The 23,138-nt window shown below is 36.5% G+C and overlaps 1 protein-coding gene across 2 annotated transcripts in view; it reads left to right on the forward strand.

Moving 5' to 3' along the window:
- Positions 1-16,836, forward strand: part of LOC106139094 (beta-1,3-glucosyltransferase) — a 29,805-nt gene extending 12,969 nt beyond the window's left edge. For both annotated transcript variants that reach the window (XM_013340464.2, XM_060944353.1), the window contains exons 3-11: positions 8,712-8,821; positions 9,300-9,491; positions 9,820-9,968; positions 10,482-10,671; positions 11,634-11,769; positions 12,228-12,381; positions 12,966-13,075; positions 15,263-15,432; positions 16,151-16,836. In XM_013340464.2, coding sequence (XP_013195918.2) covers positions 8,712-8,821; positions 9,300-9,491; positions 9,820-9,968; positions 10,482-10,671; positions 11,634-11,769; positions 12,228-12,381; positions 12,966-13,075; positions 15,263-15,432; positions 16,151-16,303 — 1,364 coding nt within the window. In that variant the 3' untranslated portion in view covers positions 16,304-16,836. The remainder of the gene's footprint in view (positions 1-8,711; positions 8,822-9,299; positions 9,492-9,819; positions 9,969-10,481; positions 10,672-11,633; positions 11,770-12,227; positions 12,382-12,965; positions 13,076-15,262; positions 15,433-16,150) is intronic.
- The last annotated feature ends 6,302 nt before the right edge of the window (positions 16,837-23,138 follow it).

Consider the following 23,138-nt stretch of genomic DNA (forward strand, 5'->3'; position numbering starts at 1 on the left):
ATATTTTTCTTCTATAAAGTAGTATAATAAAGAGTTTCTTTAAATCGGTAATTACCACAGAAATCTATTACAGTATCATTGTCTAGCTCAACTATATCTACTCTATGTAGTCTAGTTTCATATGGTTGCAGAATTTAGCGACACGCTACAGAAATCGGAGATGGGCGCAATCCCTCAGGATCGGGGGAAATCCATGCAATGTGAACGGGAATTATTGATGATGCTACCCGCTTCGGTAGGGACTCCGAACTGAACTGTAACACCTATTTCAACGCCTATGCGAAATTCAATACTACCCTCATATTTTGCACGTTTAAGGATTTCAATTTTAGAATCAGTTAGTTCGAATATTTTCGGTATTTCAGAGATTTGAATTACATGTTTTGGTTTTATAAGAGGTAGGTTTTTCGGTTATTCGGTTTTATAGGAGTACACTGAAGAACTAAAATTTTGAATTGGAGACACTTGAAACCAATCAGTCAATATAGAAATTTACAGTTGTATACTTCCTTTATTCATATAATCATGTCTGTAGCCCTTGCGGGGTACCCAGAACCGACATTTTTGAAAGACTGATAGGCCACGTTCAACTGTTACGTTTAACGATACGATACCCTTAGCCGCCTTTTACGACATCCATGGGCTAGAGATGTAGTGGTCCTATTCTTTTTTTATATTGTTGCCGGAAATCACACGGCATACGGCATAGTTGCATACGTCTTTGTCGTTTACTGCGTACCTATATTATTCGAGTGATTTTGCTTTATACTTATGTCATGAAAGTATCAAGTATTTTATTTTTTGGCGAATTACTATTTAATAATTTATTTATCTCTTTATTAGCATTTTCATTTTTAAACGTGATGCTCATGAGGAATTTTATTTAATACTAGCTGTGCCCGCGACTTCGTCCGCGTGGAATAGTTATTTTGGGCATCATTGAAGCCCTCAAGGATGAATGATTTCCCCCGTTTTCTTCACATTTTTTATTATTTCTCGCTCTTAATAGTTGCAGCGTTATGTTATATAGCCTAAAGCCTTTCTCGATGAATGGTCTATTCAACACAAAAATATTTTTTCAATTCGAACCAGTAGTTCCTGTGATTAGCGCGTTCAAACAAAAAAGCAAACAAACAAACAAACTCTTCCAGCTTTATAATATTAGTATAGATAAAAAGATGGAAACTACTTTGGTCCTCCTCAGGGATCTCCTCCATCAAAGGAACTTAGAATGTGTTACGATGGCAAATTTATCTGGAGAAAATAACGCTGAACGGAACGTCGTCGCATCAATAATTCCCGGTCACATTGCATTGGATGCTTCCTATCCTGTGGGGATTCTCTCTCGAGCTACAGCTTCAAATGTTCTTTTGCAAATTTAACTTATTTTCAAAGGAAAATTATTGGTTTTACCACTAGTAGATCATGGCCTTTGTTAAATACCCTGACTCTTCATAAAGAGGATGCAACTGGGACAAAATGCCAGAATTATGAGCTTCGATTAATACAAAAATAATCAGATTCTAACTTATTTCACACTGAGACTTATTTTACAATGAGAAAAGTGATTTTCTCAGAAGTGCGTCGTTGTTATAAGCTCAAACTGTAACTACTGTATTATGACTCATTCAATGCATAATAAATCATTCATTCAACCTGGTCTTCTCGCGATTAGGAGGATGATGAACAAAAGCATGGCTTGTAGAATAGCAATTTTTTTTTTCATTTGCTCGTTTAACAGATATAATACTAACGACATTTTTTTTTATTATTGTTATATTTATCATAATAGTCGATATAAACCTGCCCGCCGTTCCATATTATTTTAAAATTGCGATGCCCGACAAGGTTCATATTGTACCTATTTATAAGCAATGGGTAACTGTAATTCAACTGATGTACTTTATGATATGCAATAAAGATTTTGAATTCAATTGAATTGAACAATATGGTCAATCAAAAAACGGTTTGTAGGGGGATTACGAATGGTATCTACTTATAGCATCTGCGCAAATTTTTTCGAATATTTTTCAAAAATATTTGGCTTTACAATTTAGATTCCTACAAGTGATTTACATTTAAAATTTAAATCACGCTGTTTCGCTTTTTATTATGACGTGAAACGGGACAGCGATAGTTTATCGCGCGATAAAACGCCGCCGTACGTAGGTATTCATTTTAATGTAAATCACTTGTAGGAATCTAAATTGTAATGCCAAAAATGTATGAACAATACTCGAAAAAACCTGGACTGGCTGGATGGAAATAGGTATTAAAAAAACCATAGAGAGTCATCAGAATAATTCTATATTAATCCGATTTCTACGTAGATCCTACAATGATAATGTTACAATATATTTTTTTAATTATACTTTTTCTTTACTAGCAGGAAAACGATCTGTAAAACTAATTGGTTTGTTAATAAGTAACTAGGAACGTGGGCGGCACATTAATAGCTTTTTAATTCTAAAGTAACTTCTTACTTACCCTTAATTTGTGACATTGACATTTCTCCGAGGTTTTATTTATCTTAAATCTATACTAGTATTATAAAGCTGAAGAGTTTGTTTGTTTGAACGCGCTAATCTCAGGAACTACTGGTTACAATTGAAATTTTTTTTTTGTGTTGAATAGACCATTTATCGAGGAATTCTTAAGGCTCTATTACATCCCGCTGCAACTATAAGGAGCGAAGAAATAATGGAAAATGTGAAAAAAAACGGGGAAAATTATTCACCCTTGAGGGCTTCAATGATGCCCAAAATAACTATTCCACGCGGACGGAGTCGCGGGCACAGCTAGTTCAATGTGACAATTGGATTTGATCGTGCTGTGCAAATTGTCGTTGTTTAAACAAAAACGTGCTATGCTGCGGCGGCAGGTGCATAAATGTTCATGGATCCTCACAAAGTTTCCCTCAACTTTAAAAGCATTGGTTTGCTATAAAAATATGTGTAACTAGAGGCCGCCCGCGACTTCGTCCGCGTGGAATCAATCCGTGGAAACTCCGGGATAAAAAGTCTATATGTTATTATGTGTCTTCAGCTACCTACATACCAAATTTCATCGCAATCGGTTCAGTAGTTTTTGCGTGAAAGAGTAATACTCGTAAACATCCATACTGACATCCTGATATACAAACTATCGCATTTACAATATAAGTAGGATGCATTCACTCAGAAATGAGTCAGATTCAAGTTCTCTTTGATAATGAAATAACAATGATAACTTAAAAAAACACTGAATCACGAATAAAAAATTATCGGTAAAACTTTCCTGAAAAATTTAACCAAAAATATGCCACTTATCGAGCCGTAAATTTTCCATCAAGATGAGAATCTTAGCGGGGTTACAAAATAAAAAGAGTTCAGAGATGGCATACTATTGCATACATACATAAAATCACGTCTTTTTCCCGTAGAAGTAGGCAGAGACTACATCTTTCCACTTGCCTCGATCTCTGCATACTTCCTTCGTTTCATCCACATTCATAACTCTCTTCATACTTGCTCGGCGGTTTCGGGTACTCTTGACCTGACCCTTTGCCAGGACGTCTTAGACGTTTATACTATTATTGCATGATCATCATAATCAAATACATGACGCGATAGTCATTCTCATATTTAGATATGAGAATGACTATCGCGTTATGTATTTGACATCCGCGATGTCATGTCAATGTCATGACATGGCATGTCATTGAAACTAATTCAAGTAATTAAGTTTGACAATACAAGAATCTTTGATTGAGTTTTACTTTATCGTGTAAGTATGTTTTGTGTCCATTTACTGTTTTCAGGTAGGTAGTACCTATAGTAAACGTGTCTCAATCTCAAATCAAACCAGTAAAGGACAAATCCAATTAAAAAAATTGTTGAAAAGAACGTAGTGGTAATGAATTATATATTTTTTAAATAAATTTTCTATTTAAAAATAGTCTATATTTCTGCACTCTCGTTATTCCAGTATCCTAGCGGAATAAATCCGCGATTCGCGCGCGGGAATCGAACCCGGCATGAATAATGCAAATCCGACGATCACCTGAGCTGCGACACATTAAAATCGCATCCCACTTTATGACTGAGACGCATTGCTTTTAGAGATCTCGGGATGAATAATGTGTTCGTAAGTGAAAATTGTGGTTAAGAGTTCCTAGAGTCATTATAAAATGCGAGGTTTAAAAGATGATACATACATATGGTCACGTCTATATCCCTTGCGGGGTAGACAGAGCCAACAGCCTTGAAAAGCCTGAATGGCCACGTTCAGCTATTTAGCCTTATGATAGAATTGAGATTCAAATAGTGACAGGTTGCTTACCCGTCGCCTAGAAGATGATATCTCATTCCAATTCCAACTTATATCATTAATGCGAAAGTAAGTTTATTTGTTTGTTTGTTACCACTTCATTGGTAATCTACTGAATTAATTTTCTTGAAATATCACGTCTTATAAGAGTCTGTAGAAGGACATAAGAGTACTTTTATATCCTTCTACAGACTCTTATCCCGGTAAAAACTTTCCCGTGCGATTTGCGAAAATCCTGTATTCTTTTATAGATAGGTGGCGCTAAAATCGTCGCTTTTTGTAGGTGGCGTTTGATTCATTGCTATTTGTTGGTGGTTCACATTTCGTCTCGTTTTCGTAGATGGCGTTAAATTCGTTGCGTTTTTTAGATGACGCTATATTCACGCGGGAGATACTGCCGTTAGAAGATAGAATTATTGTGATTTAGTTCTAGGCGCTTTTGAGTAGGGTCATTCTTTTTTCCGTTGAAGTTCTCAGCGGTAAAGTAAGAACTTTCATCCAACGTCCCATACCCTCAGGTATAAGATAGTTGGTCCTACTGGGAATAGGCAAATATGGGAGAAGCCCTAGTTGTTGCTTGTTCTAAGCTGGGTTTGGCTTCCCCTTTCTTCGCATCTTCATCTTCAGGTTATTATCTGATGTAACAGTTCCACGGCCGTGGACGAAGAGTAACCCCGGGCCTTCCTAGGGAAAGCAATTGGGACAAACGCCAGGACGATGAATGAACTGATGATGAAGTAGACGAATAGAGATTAATTAATATTTTTATCTACTTTTATGTGAAAATTTATGGAGAGACAGGAAAAGGTAGACTGAGAATAAAATGTTTTGATTCAATAAAGCATAAAGCAAACGTTACATAATACAAACAAATAAAAAAAAATAAAAAAGATGCATGGAGGACGCTCCACTTAACTCCACTGACAAGAGTTATCTCTTAAATTTGAGAAGAATGAAGTACACACGGCGCAGGAGATACCTCGACCAACTCCCGTACATCAATCAAAAGGAGGTGGCACAGGTATCTCCCGAGCCCACCGTACAATAATGGTTCTATAATATAATGTCATAACGTAGAGGTAAATATTGCCGTGATTCTTTCAAAATATGTATAAAGCGGCGCCTATCTGAAAAAAAAAACTAAAAACCATTTTAATATCCTAAGTGAACTGCGACAAGTGTCATATCCGCCACCTCATTAATAACCAAAATGTGGCCATTTTCCATCGGATCAAATATAGATAGTTTTCCCAACCAGGGTTGCCAGGTCACAACGTACGTTAAATCCGGACAGACTTGCGCATTTGAGTTAAAATTTTGCTAAAAAGACCGGATTACCTGCATTTTTGATAATTTTGTACTTTTTGAGAAATTGGGGTCCTCATTACATTAATTTCTCGACTGAATGAGCTGTTTTTGGACACCTTTTACAAGAAATTCTATTTTATTTTTAGTTGAGTATTTTGTACTTTTATAGAAATTGGGGAAAAAACCTACATGAATTTCTCGACTGACGATCTTTTTTTGGACACCTGAAATTCTATTTTATTTTTAGTCTGTCTAAGTCCTTGTCCAGTCCAGTAACCGGACAGGCCGGATAGCCAACCAAAAAGCCTGACGCCTGGCAACCCTAGTCCCTAAGTCTACTCAGTCATCGCAAGTCCCGACATAGCTTGTGACACAGAGATTAATGTCATAAGTTCGGCTGAGCCGCACGAGACGTCGAGCGGGAGACTGTTCGTGTAGTAATTAACTATGATAATGCTGCAACCTCCAATTTCAACATTTACTATATAGTAAAGACGTGCTGTAAGTCTGTTAAACGTGTAACTTAAATTTATATTAACTTTGGCAGTGATCTTGGCAAGTATAATGAATGAATGAAAGATATTTATATAAATTATGTCTCTGCGTCCGGGAAAAGCGAAGTGGTCGTTATGTTTATGGGCGATAGATTTTCTCGTTAGCCAGCCCACATAGTATAGCAAGCGCGACGCCGTTTTTATAGCGCGAAAAACTACCGCTGTAACGCTTTTTATTATGATGTGAAACGGGCGTAGAGCGTGTTTTGTTACCGCAGATATTAACAAAAAAAAGTACTTCGTAAAAATATTTTTATATCACCAAGTGCATAAAAGATGCAAGTGTAACATTTGGATGATAGTTAACACAGAGTCAGGCAAGATACAACTGGGATACTTTTTTTTTAATTTCCTCGGGAGCAAAGCCCCTTGAAAAAAAAAGGTCTTATGTTATAAAATTGCGTTGTTCTATCGCTTTTACTTGTGTTATCAGTATCGGCTAATGGTGATATATCTAATGGAACTTTATAGTCTAATGCCTAGTCACCGATGGTATCGTACGGTCATCATATGTATGTGTTGATATGAGTAATATCGATTTTTCCACTTTGACCGCATGTAGAAAAGAATAGATTTAGAATAGAATAGATTTATTTTCAAAATTTGATACAATTTGACACTAAGTATCACTTACTGTCGTCACATCACTTAAATCTAAATATATCTACTACCGTTTCTAAAGCGCATGTGTAGAAGGAGCGGCAGAACAAACCACACTGTAGCATTTTCACTGGACGTCAATTTACAAATATAGATCTCAAATCATTCAAAGCCAAAATTTTTATTAATTATTACGGGACATATCGAATATCGCTTAATAATTATACAATAACTTCTCGGCAAACTCCTAGTAACTGCGTTACTTTAATTTGTCATTGAAAGTTAAGTTGGTAAGATATTTATAATTCTTTCTAAGGTTAAATGCATTTTCAAACTATTCATATAGGTACTAACCGTAGGTGCAGTATTAATACGTAAATACTACGTAATAACATCGCACAGTTAACGATTAAACACAGTGTTGATAGTAAAATTTGGTGCCGTGCCCTGAATAATAAATACCACTCTTGTTCAGGAGCGGTTCCCAAATTAGTGCATAACCGGAATGTTCGGGGAATTCACACTGGATATTTTCAACCGGTATTCACATAAACAATGGGAATTATTGTCCTGGTGTTTGTATAACGTATGCATTGTATATTATCGGTTTTGATGTTTATAATACCAAAAGCAAAAAGTCGACATTTTGTACAATATAAGTAATAAATTAATAAAGTTTAAGAGGATTTTGACATTGTATGGTATATCTTACCATAAACAGTTTGTATTTGCTGAACATACTAAATGCTACTAAAGATCTCTAGTTTATAACGCAGAAGAAAATTTCTTTATTTCATTTATGTATCACATAATTTTTAAGAAGGTAATTAAAATTGTGTTATGATCGAAATGGAATCCCTTTATTCCGGTAGGGACAATTTTTGCCATCTGTAAAAAAAATACTTAAAAAAGTATGAAATATATAGAAAAGAATATTTCGCGATGATTATTAAGGTATTAAATTACCTACTTATATCTCCTCAACAGTCCCACTGAGAAAACTTTACATATTATGTACTTAAGCTATTTACTAGATGTTGCCCGCGACTTCGTCCGTCTTGAATCTCTATAAATTTCAATGTCGTTCCAATACTTTAGCTAAGTTACTGCAATGGTTTCATGAAAATCCGTTCAATAGATTTCGCGTGATATATTATCATGCACATAACTAACAAACGTTTGCATTTATAAGTAGAACAATACCACTATACATATGACGATTGGCCATTAACTTAAGAACACGGTTGTGCTTGTATGGGCGGCGTCCAACGATGACAAATAGCCGCTGACAGCCGCACGCTGCGCATCAATCACGGCTCAGGTGAATCCCGATACTGAGGTGTTAGTGCGAGTTTAACTATATCAAACGCTTCGAGCAAGTAATCACGAATTTGTATGGAATTTCATTAGTGCCATCGCGTTACCACTAGATGGCGCTGATCAAATCATTCAAATTCGCGTTTATTCGCTCGACGCGTTTGATCGAGTAACACTCGTATTAACCCCTCCGATATCTGTATAGCTTGGTACTGTTGTTTGTGCCTATTTGACATAAGATTTACTGCTGTAGTTAGATTTTATGTAGGCATCTGGCTGACCGTAGGTATACTACCCATCAGCTCTTAAGCTATTAAATTTCCTCTCAAAGAGCCTGATCAAAGTATACTAGAGGACTGGAAGCTTTGGACATAGCATAAGCACTGCTATTCAACGATTTAATAATTTTAGGTTATATTTTGTTTATATGTTTTTTTTATATAAGATAGTTTATGTACTATTTGAATCTGTGCCGTCACTGATTCGTCTAATCGTGTCTAACTAAATCAGCATCGTACATAATTGAAAAATTCTTCTGAATCCCGGTTCCTTCATATTTGTAATATAGGTCTGTAAGTAAAATAAATTTGAGATCTTACCTAATGTACTGTTTCCTTGTTTCAGACTCGAGTAACGTCGTGTTTGTCATTGTAAGTCAAACAGAACCGTATCACGCCAGCGTGGCTGCTAGACTGAAACAAAATATAGAGAGTCAAGTTTTGGAAGTAGAAAATGTGAGTTCTAATGTGATTTAATTCTTCACTAGCAGTCGCTAGCTGCGGCCTGGCTTCGAATGGATATCATTTACAGATATGAATCTTCATCAGAAAACTGTCTTTTTAACATTTCAAACATGAACAAAATCCGTCCACAATTTTCCGAGATTAGCGCATACATACATACATATAGTCACGTCGATATCCCTTGTGGGTTAGGCATAGCCAACAGTCTTAAAAAGACCGCTGGCCACGTTCAGCTTTTCGGCTTGACGATAGAATTGAGATTCGAACAGTGACAAGTTCCAAGCCTACATCGCCTAAAAGAAGAATCCCAAGTTTATAAGCCTATCCCTTAGTCGCCTTTTACGACAGCCATAGCAAAGAGAAGGAGGGGTCCTATTCTTTTTTTATTGTAGTGCCGGACTGAGAAAATAGGGTGACTAAAGATATGAGTTTTACTATCAACGTTATTGAAATCTCCAATAACTTCCAGCGTAATCCTACAGTCCACATAACCCACGAAGACTTCCCCGTGCCAGGGGCTTGGACCATCATCCCACTGCTGGGCCCCCTGGTGGACAAGTATGGGGGTGGAGACGTCAGATGGGTGTTGTTCTTGGAGACCCACACGGCCGTCAGATGGCGAAACCTGATAGATGCTTTGACAGCCGCTGATGTGCAAAAGGTGATGTAATGAGAGAGTACATACAAACATACATACATAAAATCACGTCCATATCCCTTGCAGGGTAGACAGAGCCAGTAGTCTTGAAAAGACTGATAGGCCACGTTCAGCTGTTTGGCTTAATGATAGAATTGAGATTCAAATAGTGACACGTTGCTAGCTGGATCGCCTAAGAGAAGAATCCCAAGTTTGTAAACCTGTCCCTTAGTCGCCTTGTACGACATCCATCCAAGCCGGGAACCACGCGGCACAATCATAAGAGAGTGTCTTGATAAATTGGTGGTTTAGAATATTCGGCATATTATTTTATCAGAAATCTGAATTTCAGGACACCATGTGGATAGGGTATCCACTGAGTGATGAAGAACCCACAATCATCCATCACTTCACGTACTATGAAGACCTGGAGGAGGAAGGAGGGTTTGTGTACCCACATTTCGCCAGCGGGTTCGCCATGAGGCTGGAACTAATGGAAACGTAAATATGTTGATTCATTTTAAAAATCCTGAAACTATGTGTACTATGATGCAAAAATTTGTTTTCTTTTGTCTTGTTATAAATTTATCAATAAAATCAATGATTATAAACTAAATTTTCATGTTCAAATAATTGATTGATTTGATAATCATTTGTAACAAGAAATAATATTCATTGAACAACCCAATACAAATTCCAATATTATAATATTACTAGCTTAAGTCTTGTAAGTAACTGCCTTAAGACATTATAACTCCATCAGTTGAGCATACTGTTTATATTAAGTGTTAAAAACTTTACCGTGTAGTTTCCGGCACCAATAAAAAAAAAGACTAGGACCACCCCATCTTATTCCCATGGATGTCGTAAAAGGAGACTAAGGGATATGCTAAACCCCAATCCCTTAGTCGCCTTTTACGACATCCATGAGAAAGAGATGGAGTGGTCCTTTTCTTTTTTGCTATTGGTGCCGGGAACCACACGACACTTTATAACGCTCGTTTTCATTCCCAGCCTTCGCAGACAAGTGGAGAGGGGCGAATGGAAACTGGAGGCCGACTTCTCAATAGACCCCTCGTTCGAATTGGCCCAGCTGGTATACCGCGGCGCTGACAGTCCAGGGCCGCTGCTAACACCAGAAATGAGCTTCTGTGTTGTCTCCGGCGACAACTGTGCCACTTATCCGAGGCAGTTTGATATATGCGTAAGTGAACTCTCATCTTTGCCGTGCGGTTCCCGGCGGTGCCGTGTGATTTCAAGCATTTAAGAATAGGACCACTGCTATCTATCACTATTTGAATCTCAATTGTATCATTAAGCCAAATAGCTGAACGTGGCCATTCAGTCTTTTCAAGCCTGTTGGCTCTGTCTACCCCTCAAGGGATATAGTATGTATGTATGTACCACTGCATATGGTTCTCATAGATGTCGTTAAAAGCGACTAAGGGATAGGATAATTACCTTGATGATTCTGCTTTTAGGTGATCGGCTAGCAATGTGTCACTATTTGAATCTTAATCACATTTTTAAGTCATACAGCTGAATGTGGCCTATTGGTGTTTTAAAAACTGTTGGTTCTATCTACCCCGTAGGCGAAAAAGACGCCTAATGATAGAATTAATGTTAATGACAGAATTAAGATTCAAATAGTGACAGTTTGCTAGCTCATCGCCAAAAAGAAGAATCCTTAGTTCATAAGCATATCCCTCAGTCGCCGTTTACGACATCCATGGGAAGGAGACGGACAAATGGATGAACCACACGGCACCAATACAACATTTAATTTGTAACAAACATAATATATACTTACTTAATACTAACTTACGCTATACTTCAACATTATTCTAGGTCATGTTAAAAACAATAATATTTTTATAAGCTTCTGTTTAGCGTGCTTTGTTTGTATACATAGTTGTGTGTGTGTAAGTAGGTATTCAATAAGTGCTATTATTATAAGATTGTTTATATCAAAACTTGATAATTAGTTAAGTTATGTTTATAACAGCGGTATGTAAATGTTTTTGGTAATAAATATATGTATTTCTTAACAATTATAGTCTGTCCCGCTTTGGCATCAACCCAGAATCTACCAGATGTCAGCCAATGACCAAGATTCTATTTCTTCAGTCCTTCATACTCTCCCATTAAAAATTTTGTTTTCGGCAGGGCAGTGCCGTACCTGAGGAGTCCATATTCTTCGCGGTGAAGACTTGGAGTGGTTTCCACTCGACCAGGGCTAAGGTAGTCAAGAAGACTTGGGGAAAACACGTCACCAACATATTGTTCTTTAGTGACAAAACTGGTATGTTAATGTATAGAAATGTATTAATTTTTTTTCAAATTATTCCTATTATATATATAATGTATATATTTAATATTCAAAATTGGACCGCAAGTTCTAGTATGAGGTATATTATTATTTAAACTACATTATTTTCCTTTAAATGTCGTAAAAGGCGACTAAAGGATAGGCTTATAAACGATTGCTATTATTCTTTTAGGCGACTGGTTAGCACATGTCACTATTTGAATCTCGATTCTATCAAACCAAACTGATCGTTTTAATCTATATTTGTAAATTGACGTCCGGTGAAAATGCTGCAGCGTAGTTTGTTCCGTCGCTTCTTCTACACACGCGCTTTGGAAGCGGTAGTAGATATAATTAGATTTAAGTGGTACTTTGTATTTTGAATTTTGAAAATAAATCTATTCTATTCTATTCCATGGAAAAGAATGGGTAATAATTAAATTTTTTTACAGATCCGTCCCTCCCGGCCATAGACACAGGGGTGCCTAACTCGAAGAGCGGGCACTGTGTGAAAACGGTGGCCATTTTGAAACTGGTGCTTCAGAAGGTGGCAGACATGCCGCATATCAAGTGGATATTTTTGGCTGACGATGACACCATTTTGGGGTATGTATATATATATAGGTATCTTATACATATAATAAAACTGTACATTTAATATTTTGATTGAAACGGATACAGATTGTTTTTTACATTTTTTGTCTGTCTGTCTGTATCTGACTGTATGATCAAGATTCAACTCGAAATTTACGCGGACGAAGTCGCAGGCAACAGCTAGTATATATACCTATACGGGGAACGAAAAAGGACATTGCGTACTTTTCATCCTGTTAAAAATAATAGATCCCGTGGGATTTTCAAAAATCCTGTATTTTTTTTAAATAGGTGGCGCTAATTTCGCGGGTAAAAGCTAGTAGATAATAAATGTTATGACAAATTTTTATATACCTTTCATATCAGATGAATGATCACTATGCTAATTACTAATGATTAAATGAACTGAACAGCCTCTGTGTCTAAATTATAGTATCGTTGAGTTACTATTTCGTAACACGAATCTCGAACTTACTTCGAGGCTAACTCGAATCTGTGTAATTTGTCCGGTATTATATTTATTTATTTATATATCTAATGCGTCATACACACACATGAAATTTTGGAAACAGTTTCACATCAAGTTTCATTTTCAGAGTGCAAAGGTTGTGTGAAGTCCTAAGTTGTTACCGTGGCGGCGCTGACGTCACCGTGATCGGGGAACGGTACGGGTACGGGTACGGGAAGACTAACGGAGCCAATAAGGGTGAGTTTCAATAAATACATTATAAACTTGGGATTCTTCTTTTAGGCGACGACGGGCCAGCAACCTGTCACTGTTTGAATCTCAATCAATCAATCAAAATTTTTATTCATTACACTAGTTTACAAAATTCCACTTTTTGTCAGTTGCCGTGATTTAGATGGTTGATAGTGTTTACTTATGACTAGTTTATGTCAAATCTACCCTTAAAATTTTTCGTGCAGCTCGAGTTACTTTGTTTATGATTTTTATCATTTGGGCTTATTTGTTTACCGATAAAGTACGTTTTTTATTGTATTATAAATAATATCTAAAGTTTTTGCAACTTACAAACCAGACGATTGGCTTTTATTCATTGACAGCTCAAAACGTAGTCTAAAGTGTATTCTGTTACATAACGGAATTAAATATGCTGGAGTACCTATTGCCCGCAGTACAAAGTTAAAGGAAGAATATTGTAACATCTCGTTAGTCTTGGATAAAATAAAATACAATGACCATCAGTGGCAAATTTGTGTTGATTTAAAAATGGTGAACATTCTTCTCGGTCAACAAAGTGGTTACACTAAGTTTCCTTGTTTTATTTGCCTTTGGGACAGTAGAGCTAAACTAGAGCATTGGGTGAGAAGAGTTTGGCCTTTAAGAACAAATATGATGCCTGGAAAGCACAATATAATTCAGAGTTCACTAGTAGCTCGTGACAAAATTATACTTCCACCATTACACATTAAGCTGGGAATCATGAAACAGTTTGTTAAAGCACTAGATAAAAAAGGGAATTGCTTTTCATACATTTGACAAAAATTTCCTCAGCTCACTATGGAGAAGATTAAAGCCGAAATATTTGATGGCCCCCAAATTAGAGAACTCTCAAAAGATATTCAATATAAAAAAATCAATGAGTGAGCCAGAACTAAGGGCTTGGACAGCTTTTGTCTCTGTGATGCAGAATTTTCTCGGAAACAAAAAATCGGAAAATTATGTCGAGCTTGTAAAAGACCTTCTTTTACAATTAAAAAATATGGGGTGCAATATGAGCATAAAACTCCACTTCCTTCATAGTCACCTGGACAGGTTTCCGGAAAATTTAGGGGATTTGAGCGAAAAGCAAGGAGAGCGTATGCATCAAGGCTTACGAGTCATGAAAGAGCGTTATCAGGGTTTTTTGGATAAGAATACGATGTCTGACTATTGTTGGTCTCTAATACGCCATTTTCCTAAATCTACACATAAGAGAAAAGCTTTGAAACGAAGTTTTGAAGAAGCCAATGATTAATTTAATTTTTTAATAAATAATTTCTTATTAAATTCATGTTTTATTTCTGTTTTTACGTCATAGCTGAAACTTAAAAACTAGAGCTGATAAAAAAAATATATTTATATATTTGAAATATGCATACCATATAAAGTTAGCAACAGCTAAAATTATTTTGGCAACAGATATACTGTAAACTAGTGTTATTATAGGATACTTCATATCGCTTAATAATTGTCAAAACGTATGGTTTAACAACATTGGTTGACGTCAAATAAATTACTTAAAAACTAAGTTTACTGCCGCTTCCAAGGCGTCAGTGCAGAAGGAGCGGCAACAAACTGCACTGCAGCATTTTCTTCAATACTATCATTAAGCCAAATAGCTTAACGTGGTCTATAAGTCTTTTCAAGACTGTTGGCTCTGTCTACCCCGGAAGGGATAAAGACGATAATATGTATGTATGTATACAAAATAACGTTCATGCAGCCGGAATTCCGAGCGTACTCGAGAGTAGTATAAAAGGATTCTATTTTTCATTTATATACATCAGATCTCATCATTATCCCTTACGGGATAGACAGAGCGAGCAGAGAACTCGAAAAAGACTGTCACGTTGATGGATCTGAATCTTTTGAATGCCGCAACTAAATTATCATTCATGCCCACGACTCCGTGGCCAATTTTTTTCTTTATTTGAAATAATTCAATGATAGGTTTCTGACACCAATTCTTTAGCGATTTTTTTTTTAAATTTTGACAACTTTCTTTGGCGTCTCGGCCGAGTTTCTAACAGACGCCCTAAAGGTGTCTATGGCACCTAGGGTAACGATGGAACTGAGATCCTAATAGTGACGAAATGACTTGAAAAGAATCACATGTTTATCAGCCTTTTTCCCGTTCGTTCATACATTAAACTTTCCTACCACTACCAGGCTTCGACTATATAACGGGTGGCGGGGGCACCGTGCTAAGCGTGTCAGCGGCGGCCATACTGTCCGAATGCGCGTGCGCCGGTCTCACCGCCCCGGACGACATGACGTTGGGCGCGTGCGGGCAACACCGGTACAATATAACTGTTACACACTCGCCACTTTTTCATCAGGTAAGTGCAAATAAAAAAAAATTAAGTAAATTTCATAAAAAAAAAGGAAAAATATCTTTCAACTAAACCTTTAATTTTAAAGATCTAAACAAATTTTACTACCATAGCGTGCCTAAATTTTCAGAGACCCAAAACAATTTTTTTTTTTCATATCGTATATGATTTTTTTTTACTTTTCCTACGCTGAGTGAATAAATATGTTTTAGTTCTAATTTAGGTATTCCTTATTTGAAAATGGACTGGGAAATAAAGTAAAATAAATGTTCCGTTTGGTTCCCTGTACATTAGAAGCGGTCCACTCCATATCATTCCCATAGATGTCGTAAAGGCGACTAGGAGAAAGAATTGAGATTCAAATAGTGACAGGTTACTAGCCCATCGCCTAAAAAAGAATCCCAAGTTTCTAAGCCCTATACTTTAGTCGCCTTTCGCGACATCCATGGGAAAGAGATGGAGTGATCAAATTCTTTTTTATGTATTGGTGCCGGGAACTACACGGCGCTAAATAAATAACGACTAATGGATAGGCTTACCAACTTGGGATTCTTTTTTAGGCGATGGGCTAGCAACCTGTCACTACTTGAATCTCAATTCTATCATTTTGCCAAATAGCTGAACGTGGCCATTCAGTCTTTTCAAGACTGTTGGCTCTGTCTACCCCGCAAGGGATATAGACGTGACCATATGTATGTATGTATGTATGTATATATATACCCAGGCCCGCCCCCAAGACTATTCCCGTGAGGTGCTCGCCCGCGACCGCCCCGTCTCGTTCCACGGCCACTCGTCCCCGGAGCCGATGCGGGTGTACGCGACCTGGTTCCAGCACGACCACATCGCGCGCAAGAGAAGGGTTAAGGATGAGCTGTGAAATTGAAAAAAAGAATGAAATTAAGGTTAATATGAATGAAATGAATGAATAAATATGGAAGATTGCCGTAACTTTTTTTTTTAATTTGAAAATTATATAATACATTTTTGTATGTTCGGCTTACAAGGACTAGTCCGCGTATTGTAACAGCCACAATTATAAACTTATTGACTGTGAAATAATTATCATGATAGGTTTCGGTATTTCCGAAAATTAGCGAACGACGTTTCGTGAGGACGAAAAAAACAGTTAGGTACCTACCTATAATCATTTTCACTTAAGAAACGAATCTAAAATTATATCTTCCGCTTTTATCAGTCCGCTAGATGGCGCTGTAAAGTTTCTTATATTTCAGAAACGCGCTATGGTTTGCCAAAAAGAGCAAGTTATTAACGATGGCTTTTAGACTGAATTTAAGCCCTAAGGGGTACGCTTTTGACTATGATCTATTTTTGTTGGAACGGTATGTTTTATATAAGCACTACCGTCCTTATGTCTGTAAAATAAAATTAAAGGATTAATTTTAACTCTACATAAATAAATGTATCCCGAAAGCAAGATAAAGCCATGATTTTGTGTATGTAGATAACGCGTGAAGGGATAACAAACAAACTTACTTTTATTTAACTTATAATATTAATTGTTAGAATTTTTATAGATAATTATGATTAATACGAGTAGAATATAAATTAATGATTGTGTTGTTAGCAAAATTTGTTAATATCTTAGCTTATAAGTATTTTGTACTATGTACTAACGCCATATGCAATGTTGAGTTATAAAACTGTAAGTTAGTACCTATTGATAAAATTTAAGGTAATAAAAAGTAATTTTAATAACACTATGTTAATTAATAGTAATAATTTTACGAAAGTTATAATTTACATGGTTATATTACTTATAGTTATGTGTTCATTGTGCTATACAAAAAAGTATTTACGCATATCAGTTATCCTATGTATCGAATCAATAAAGTTTCATATTTTTGTATAAATTGAGTTTTTTTTATAGTATTTTCCGCGTACGTGTGGATCCCGGCACCAATACAAAAAAGAATAGGACCACTCTATCTCTTTCCCATGAATGCCGTAAAGGCGACTAAGGGATAGGCTTACAAACTTGGGATTCTTTTTTATGCGATGGGCTATCAACCTGTCACTATTAGAATCTCAATTCCATCAGTAAGCGATCCAACTGAATGTGGCCTTTCAGTATTTTCAAGTCTGTTGGCTCTGTCTACCCCGCAAGGGATATAGACGTGACTATATATATGGCCGTTCTTAGTGAAAGTTAATTTTCATTCATCATCGCAAATTTGGAAGTTCGATGTTAGCATGACTGGCGTTTGGAAGCTGAAACCCAGCACATATTCCAAGATGATTGATTCACCGCTAAGACAAACCGTGCACTGTATTAAGAAGCGTGACTTGGCCATTCGGGACCCTTACTATGGAAGACTCGAAAATGCGTCGATGGTCGAGTCGGTAAGTTGCCCGATTTTAATGCGCAAAGGCACAGGTTCAATTCCAGACCTTATCAATTACTCTTTTCGAAGTTATGTACATTGGTTTGCATACCAACCAATGCTCTTACGGTGAGGGAAAACATCGTGAGGAAACCTTCACATTTAAGCACTGGATGGGTTAGTTACCCCTGCAAAGGTTGCAGAGGTTTAATGGGAGTCGCTTCGTGGAAAGATCTCTTTTTACTCGGCCAATCCTGAGTTCATGTCTAAGGTATACGTACCCCGAACTCCAGGGTAATGAGAATGCAACCGGGATAATAGGCAGGAGATAGAAGTATACTATGGAAAGCTACGTAACGAAAAGAATTTTAGCATAGGTAAGTAAGTATATACCTGTACAGAGTGACTTTTTTCCACGATGAAAATTACTTAGTTATTAAATAAACGAAGTCATTTTCATCAAAAAATAGAATGAAGTTAATAATTTTTAAAAAATACTCTTCCATAAAAATTGGCTGATTAGCTGATCGGTCTTAATATAGGAAATTAAAAAAACAAATACTTAATTGCTGTATTTTTAAGGTAACCCAGGCAGTATAAATAACAACGTTCAAATTTCTCTTATTCCCTTATATGTTCTCCGCTTTTTATTATAGTGTACTCTTTAGTCACAGCATGCATACATACAAAATATAATCACGTCTATATCCCTTGCGGGGTAGACATACCCAACAGTCTATTAGAGTAGAGTCGATAAACTCGCGAGTGGGTAGCTACAGTGTGTGAGTCAGCTTGCCGTGTCGCCTCCATTAGGTACACAAGAGCTGTAATTAATAAGGGCCTGAGGGAGGCTGCTATTGAAAGCCCATTATTGATATTTATGGTCTCGTATGGAAATGATACCTGTTTTCATAAGCGCTTTTATATGTTTGTTTGTGTTAATCGTAAAATGTTAATAACAAAATATGTACCAAGTACACTTTTGTAAGTAGAAAAGTTCTCAAGTATATATCCTGTTTATTATGCCTTTAAGCCGTGTAGTTTCCGGCACAAATAGCAAAAAAAATAGGACCACTCTATCTCTTTCCATGGAAGCTTTTAAACTTCGGATTCTTCTTAGGCGATGGGCTAGCAACCTGTCACTATTTGAATCTCAATTCTATCATTAAGTCTAACAGCAGAACTTGGCCTATCTATCAGTCTTTTCGAGATTGTTGGCTCTGTCTACCCTGATAAAGACGTGACTGAATGAATGAATGACTTGTAATAACCCCAGTAAATTACTTCAGAAGTATTTCATATAGTTTTATTCTCGTATGTATGTATGTATGTATGCCTGTCGGGAACCACACGGCATTAATAAACGTAATTACAAGTCTTGAAAATAAAGGCGCATTTACCGAAATTTTGATAATCTGTTGCGTGCTAAAGTTTCAAGTATGGCAGGGATTAAAGCTACGTGTTTCAGTACTTATTCGTTATCGTAATTAATCGACTGAATTAATCTGGTCTGCCATTTTGATATACGGTTTCCTTAAGCTCCATAAAATCTTTATGAATAACTACAGGCCCCCCGCGACTTCGCCCGCATGGAAATCCTATCAATCCCGTGGAAACTCCGGGATAAAAAGTAGCCTATATGCTATTCTGGGTCTTCAGCTACCTACATACCAAATTTCAACGTAATCGGTTCAGTAGTTTTTGCGTGAAAGAGTAACAAACATCCATACTGACATCCTAACATACTCACAAACTTTCGCGTTTATAATATTAGTAGGATTATTTGAATTATTTCATTTAGGCCATACAGCCGAATGTGGCCTTTCATTCTTATTGAGTCAGCTGACTCTGTCTACCTGGTAAGGGATAAAGACTTGATTATATGTATATATGATTCCTTTATTTATTAAAAAAACTTAAGTGAGTATGCATTATGTAAAACAACACTAAGGAATATAATTAGAATTATTATTTATTAGAGTATAGTACAATAAGGATTATAATTAGCTAAACGTGACCTATCAGCCTTTTTAAGACTGTTGGGTCTGTCTACCCCGCAAGAGATATGGACGTGATTATATGTATGTATATATGAGTATAATTAGAATCATTTTCGTAATATTCGTGAAAAAGGTGTATAAATTTTTTCATAACACATTTTAACATTACCCATTCGACCAACGACGCCCTTATATTTTATATTATTTTTTATTATTAAACTTAGATATTTTTACATTACATACATTTAACTGCTACGGTAAAACAAAAACCTTAATATGTAGGTTTGAACATACACTACCATTGACAAGTTATAAAACAAACACAGGTTAATAGCCACCCAAAGGGCTTCTGAAAGTGACATCGTTGAAACGATATTTATTCAAGCAAAGTTGGCAACTTTGAAGGGATCAGCGGGGCCGAAGGGCCATTTGTCAATCGACACGCGATACTTTGGAAAGTATCAACTCTCAAAACTAACATTTTTCATTACGGGAAACTTTTGAGTGCCCACTGATAAAACTTTTGACGGTTTTTTTTAAAAAGCAGGTTAGCTGGGTACTGGATTACTAATAGGATTTAGAATCTAATACACTAGATGTCTTGAAGTGTCCTATTCAGTTCGTAAAATATTAGGCTTATTTTTTTTTTTGATTTTGATTCAAATCCAAATGTGGTTCTCGGGACTTTAATTGAACAGGACCATCGCTTACCTGTGGATGTCGTAAAAGGCGACTAAGGGAAAGGCTTACAAACCGGTGACTGTTTGAATCTTAATTCCATCATAAAGCCATACAGCTGAACGTGACCTTTCAGTCTTTTCAAAACTGTTGGCTCTTCCTACCCCGCAAGAGATATAGACGTGGCTATATGTATGTATGCATATTTTGTGCAATAAATTATACATTATTAAAAATTAAGATGTGATATTTGCTTCGCGAACACCTAATCGAATTAAAACCGCAGAATCTCATTTCTGTAGTGACACGCGACTTTTAATAAATTCCTCAATAAAATCGTTTAGCAAACGTCTTTTCCAGATCGCAGATCGGGTGACTTATTAAAATGTTGGAGAACATTTTCCTGCGAAAGACTGTTGTTTTGCTAAACTTACATAATCATTTTTCTTAGGGGAAAAACTTCGCAATAAGACTACCTCACCTCTTTAGAGAGGAGTCTGGAATGCGCCTTCATTTTTATTTTATTTATTAAGAATAATAATAAACTATGTTATAACAACATATAAAAATTATTTCGTGCTACAATTAATGATAACGTGAACCACAGATTACCTACTCGAAAATATTGGAACTGTTAATATCACATCAAAATTAAACTAAAAAAAAAATAAAAAATAAAAGAACAGGGTAAATAGGAAAAATATTGTGACGATAACAAAAGTTAAAAGAATTAACAAAATAAAAAAAAAATAAACTAAACAATAAAACCTAACTTTATTATCACCTTTGACTATTGATCGGATAAGTACTGTCAAGTTTTTACTCGAAGCGACTGTTTTATCCGTGATTGAAAGAATTTTCATTATCGGTACAGTAATTCTGATGATAAGCCCTTACAAACAGACAAGCAATATTGCAAACTACATCTCTTTATAATATACGTACATACATACATATAGTCACGTCTATATCCCTTGCGGGGTAGACAGAGCCAACAGTCTTGAAAAGACTGAATGGCCACGTTCAGCTATTTGGCTTTAAGACAGAATTGAGATTCAAATAGTGACACGTTGCTAGCCCATCGCCTAAAAGAAGAATCCCAAGTTCATAAGCCTACCCCTTAGTCGCCTTTTACGACATCCATGGAACAGAGATGGAGTGGTCCCATTCTTTTTCTACTGGTGGCGGGAACCACACGGCATAATATACGTACTTATAGCTACGTAATACCTTCTATCATCCTCTGTCCGTCCATTAGTTGCCGTGAGACTTGATTCTGATTGTTTAGCTTCGTAATTAATGATTTCCGTCCCCGCAAGGCAGAGGCGGGCGTTCATTAATTCTCACTTCCAATTATCACACTTTCTATGGACACGAAAACCCACTAAATCATGGTCAACGTAATGTAAATACGGTATATTTGCACCTTCAATGTTTAGTGCCGTGTGGTTCCCGGCACCAATACAAAAAAGAATAGGACCAGTCTATCTCTTTCCCATGGATGTCGTAAAAGTCGACTAAGGGATAGGCTAACTTGAGATTCTTTTTTAGGCGATAGGCTAGCAACCTGTCACTATTTGAATCTCAATTCTATCATTCAGCCAAATAGCTGAACGTGGTCATTCAGTCTTTTCAAGACTATTGGCTTTGTTTACCCCGCAAGGGATATAGACGTGACCACAAATGTATGTATGTATTCGTGTTTAGTTTGCCTATACTAATATTATAAAGCTGAAAAGTTTGTTTGTTTGAACGCGCTAATATCAGGCACTACTGGTTCGAATTGAAAAATTATTTTTGCACTGAATAGACCACTTATCGAGGATGGCTTTAGGCTATATTACATCACGCTGTAACTACAAGGAGCAAAGAAATAATGGAAAATGTGAAAACAACGGGGAAAATTATTCATCCTTGAGAGCTTCAATGATGCCCAAAATAAATATACCACGCGGCCGAAGTCGCGGGCACAGCTAGTAAATATAATAAAATCACCCTATTTTCCTGAGGGGTAAGCAGAGACTACATCATTCCACTTGCCACGATCGCTGCATACTTATTTCGCTTCATCCACACTTAGGTATAATTTTTTTCATGCAAGCTCGTCGGTTTCGGGTACTCTTGAACCGACCTTTAGCCAAGACGTCTCCGCTTTGATCAAGGTAAGTACATTCTTCTAGGCTGTAAAATCTTTCTTTTCACACTCTTCTTTTATATTTGCTTAATCAACCTGATTTCACACTGCTTTGTCTACTTAAGTATCATTTAACCGACTTACGTTAACACACGTTTCTTTTGCTGAGTTAAAAAGAAACTACTTATTAAACTACAGAGCAATCTCTCGATAACTCATATAAACAAGATGGAACCTAGGTACTTAGAAAACAGTTGCCGGTTGACTGGAAGAGATCCCTTCATGGGATAAGTCCGCCATTGCACGTGATTTGTTTCTTTTATTACTATGTACTTACTTTTATCTTGTTACTGTGTAAATTTCTATGCAATAAAGATATTACAAACAAACAAACAAACGTTAGAAATAACGTTACCAATAAATCGAAAACATGGAAAGCCATCGGTAATTGGTGCACAAAACGACTGACAGCGGGCTTCTAAGGCGGGAATACATTTTTGATAAGTGCTCACATTGCGCGCGTTTCCAATGTCGCAGGAAATCTCAGACCACGAAATT

The sequence above is a fragment of the Amyelois transitella genome, chromosome 5 (genome assembly GCF_032362555.1).
Source record: "Amyelois transitella isolate CPQ chromosome 5, ilAmyTran1.1, whole genome shotgun sequence".
Taxonomy (NCBI): Eukaryota; Metazoa; Arthropoda; class Insecta; order Lepidoptera; family Pyralidae; genus Amyelois; species Amyelois transitella.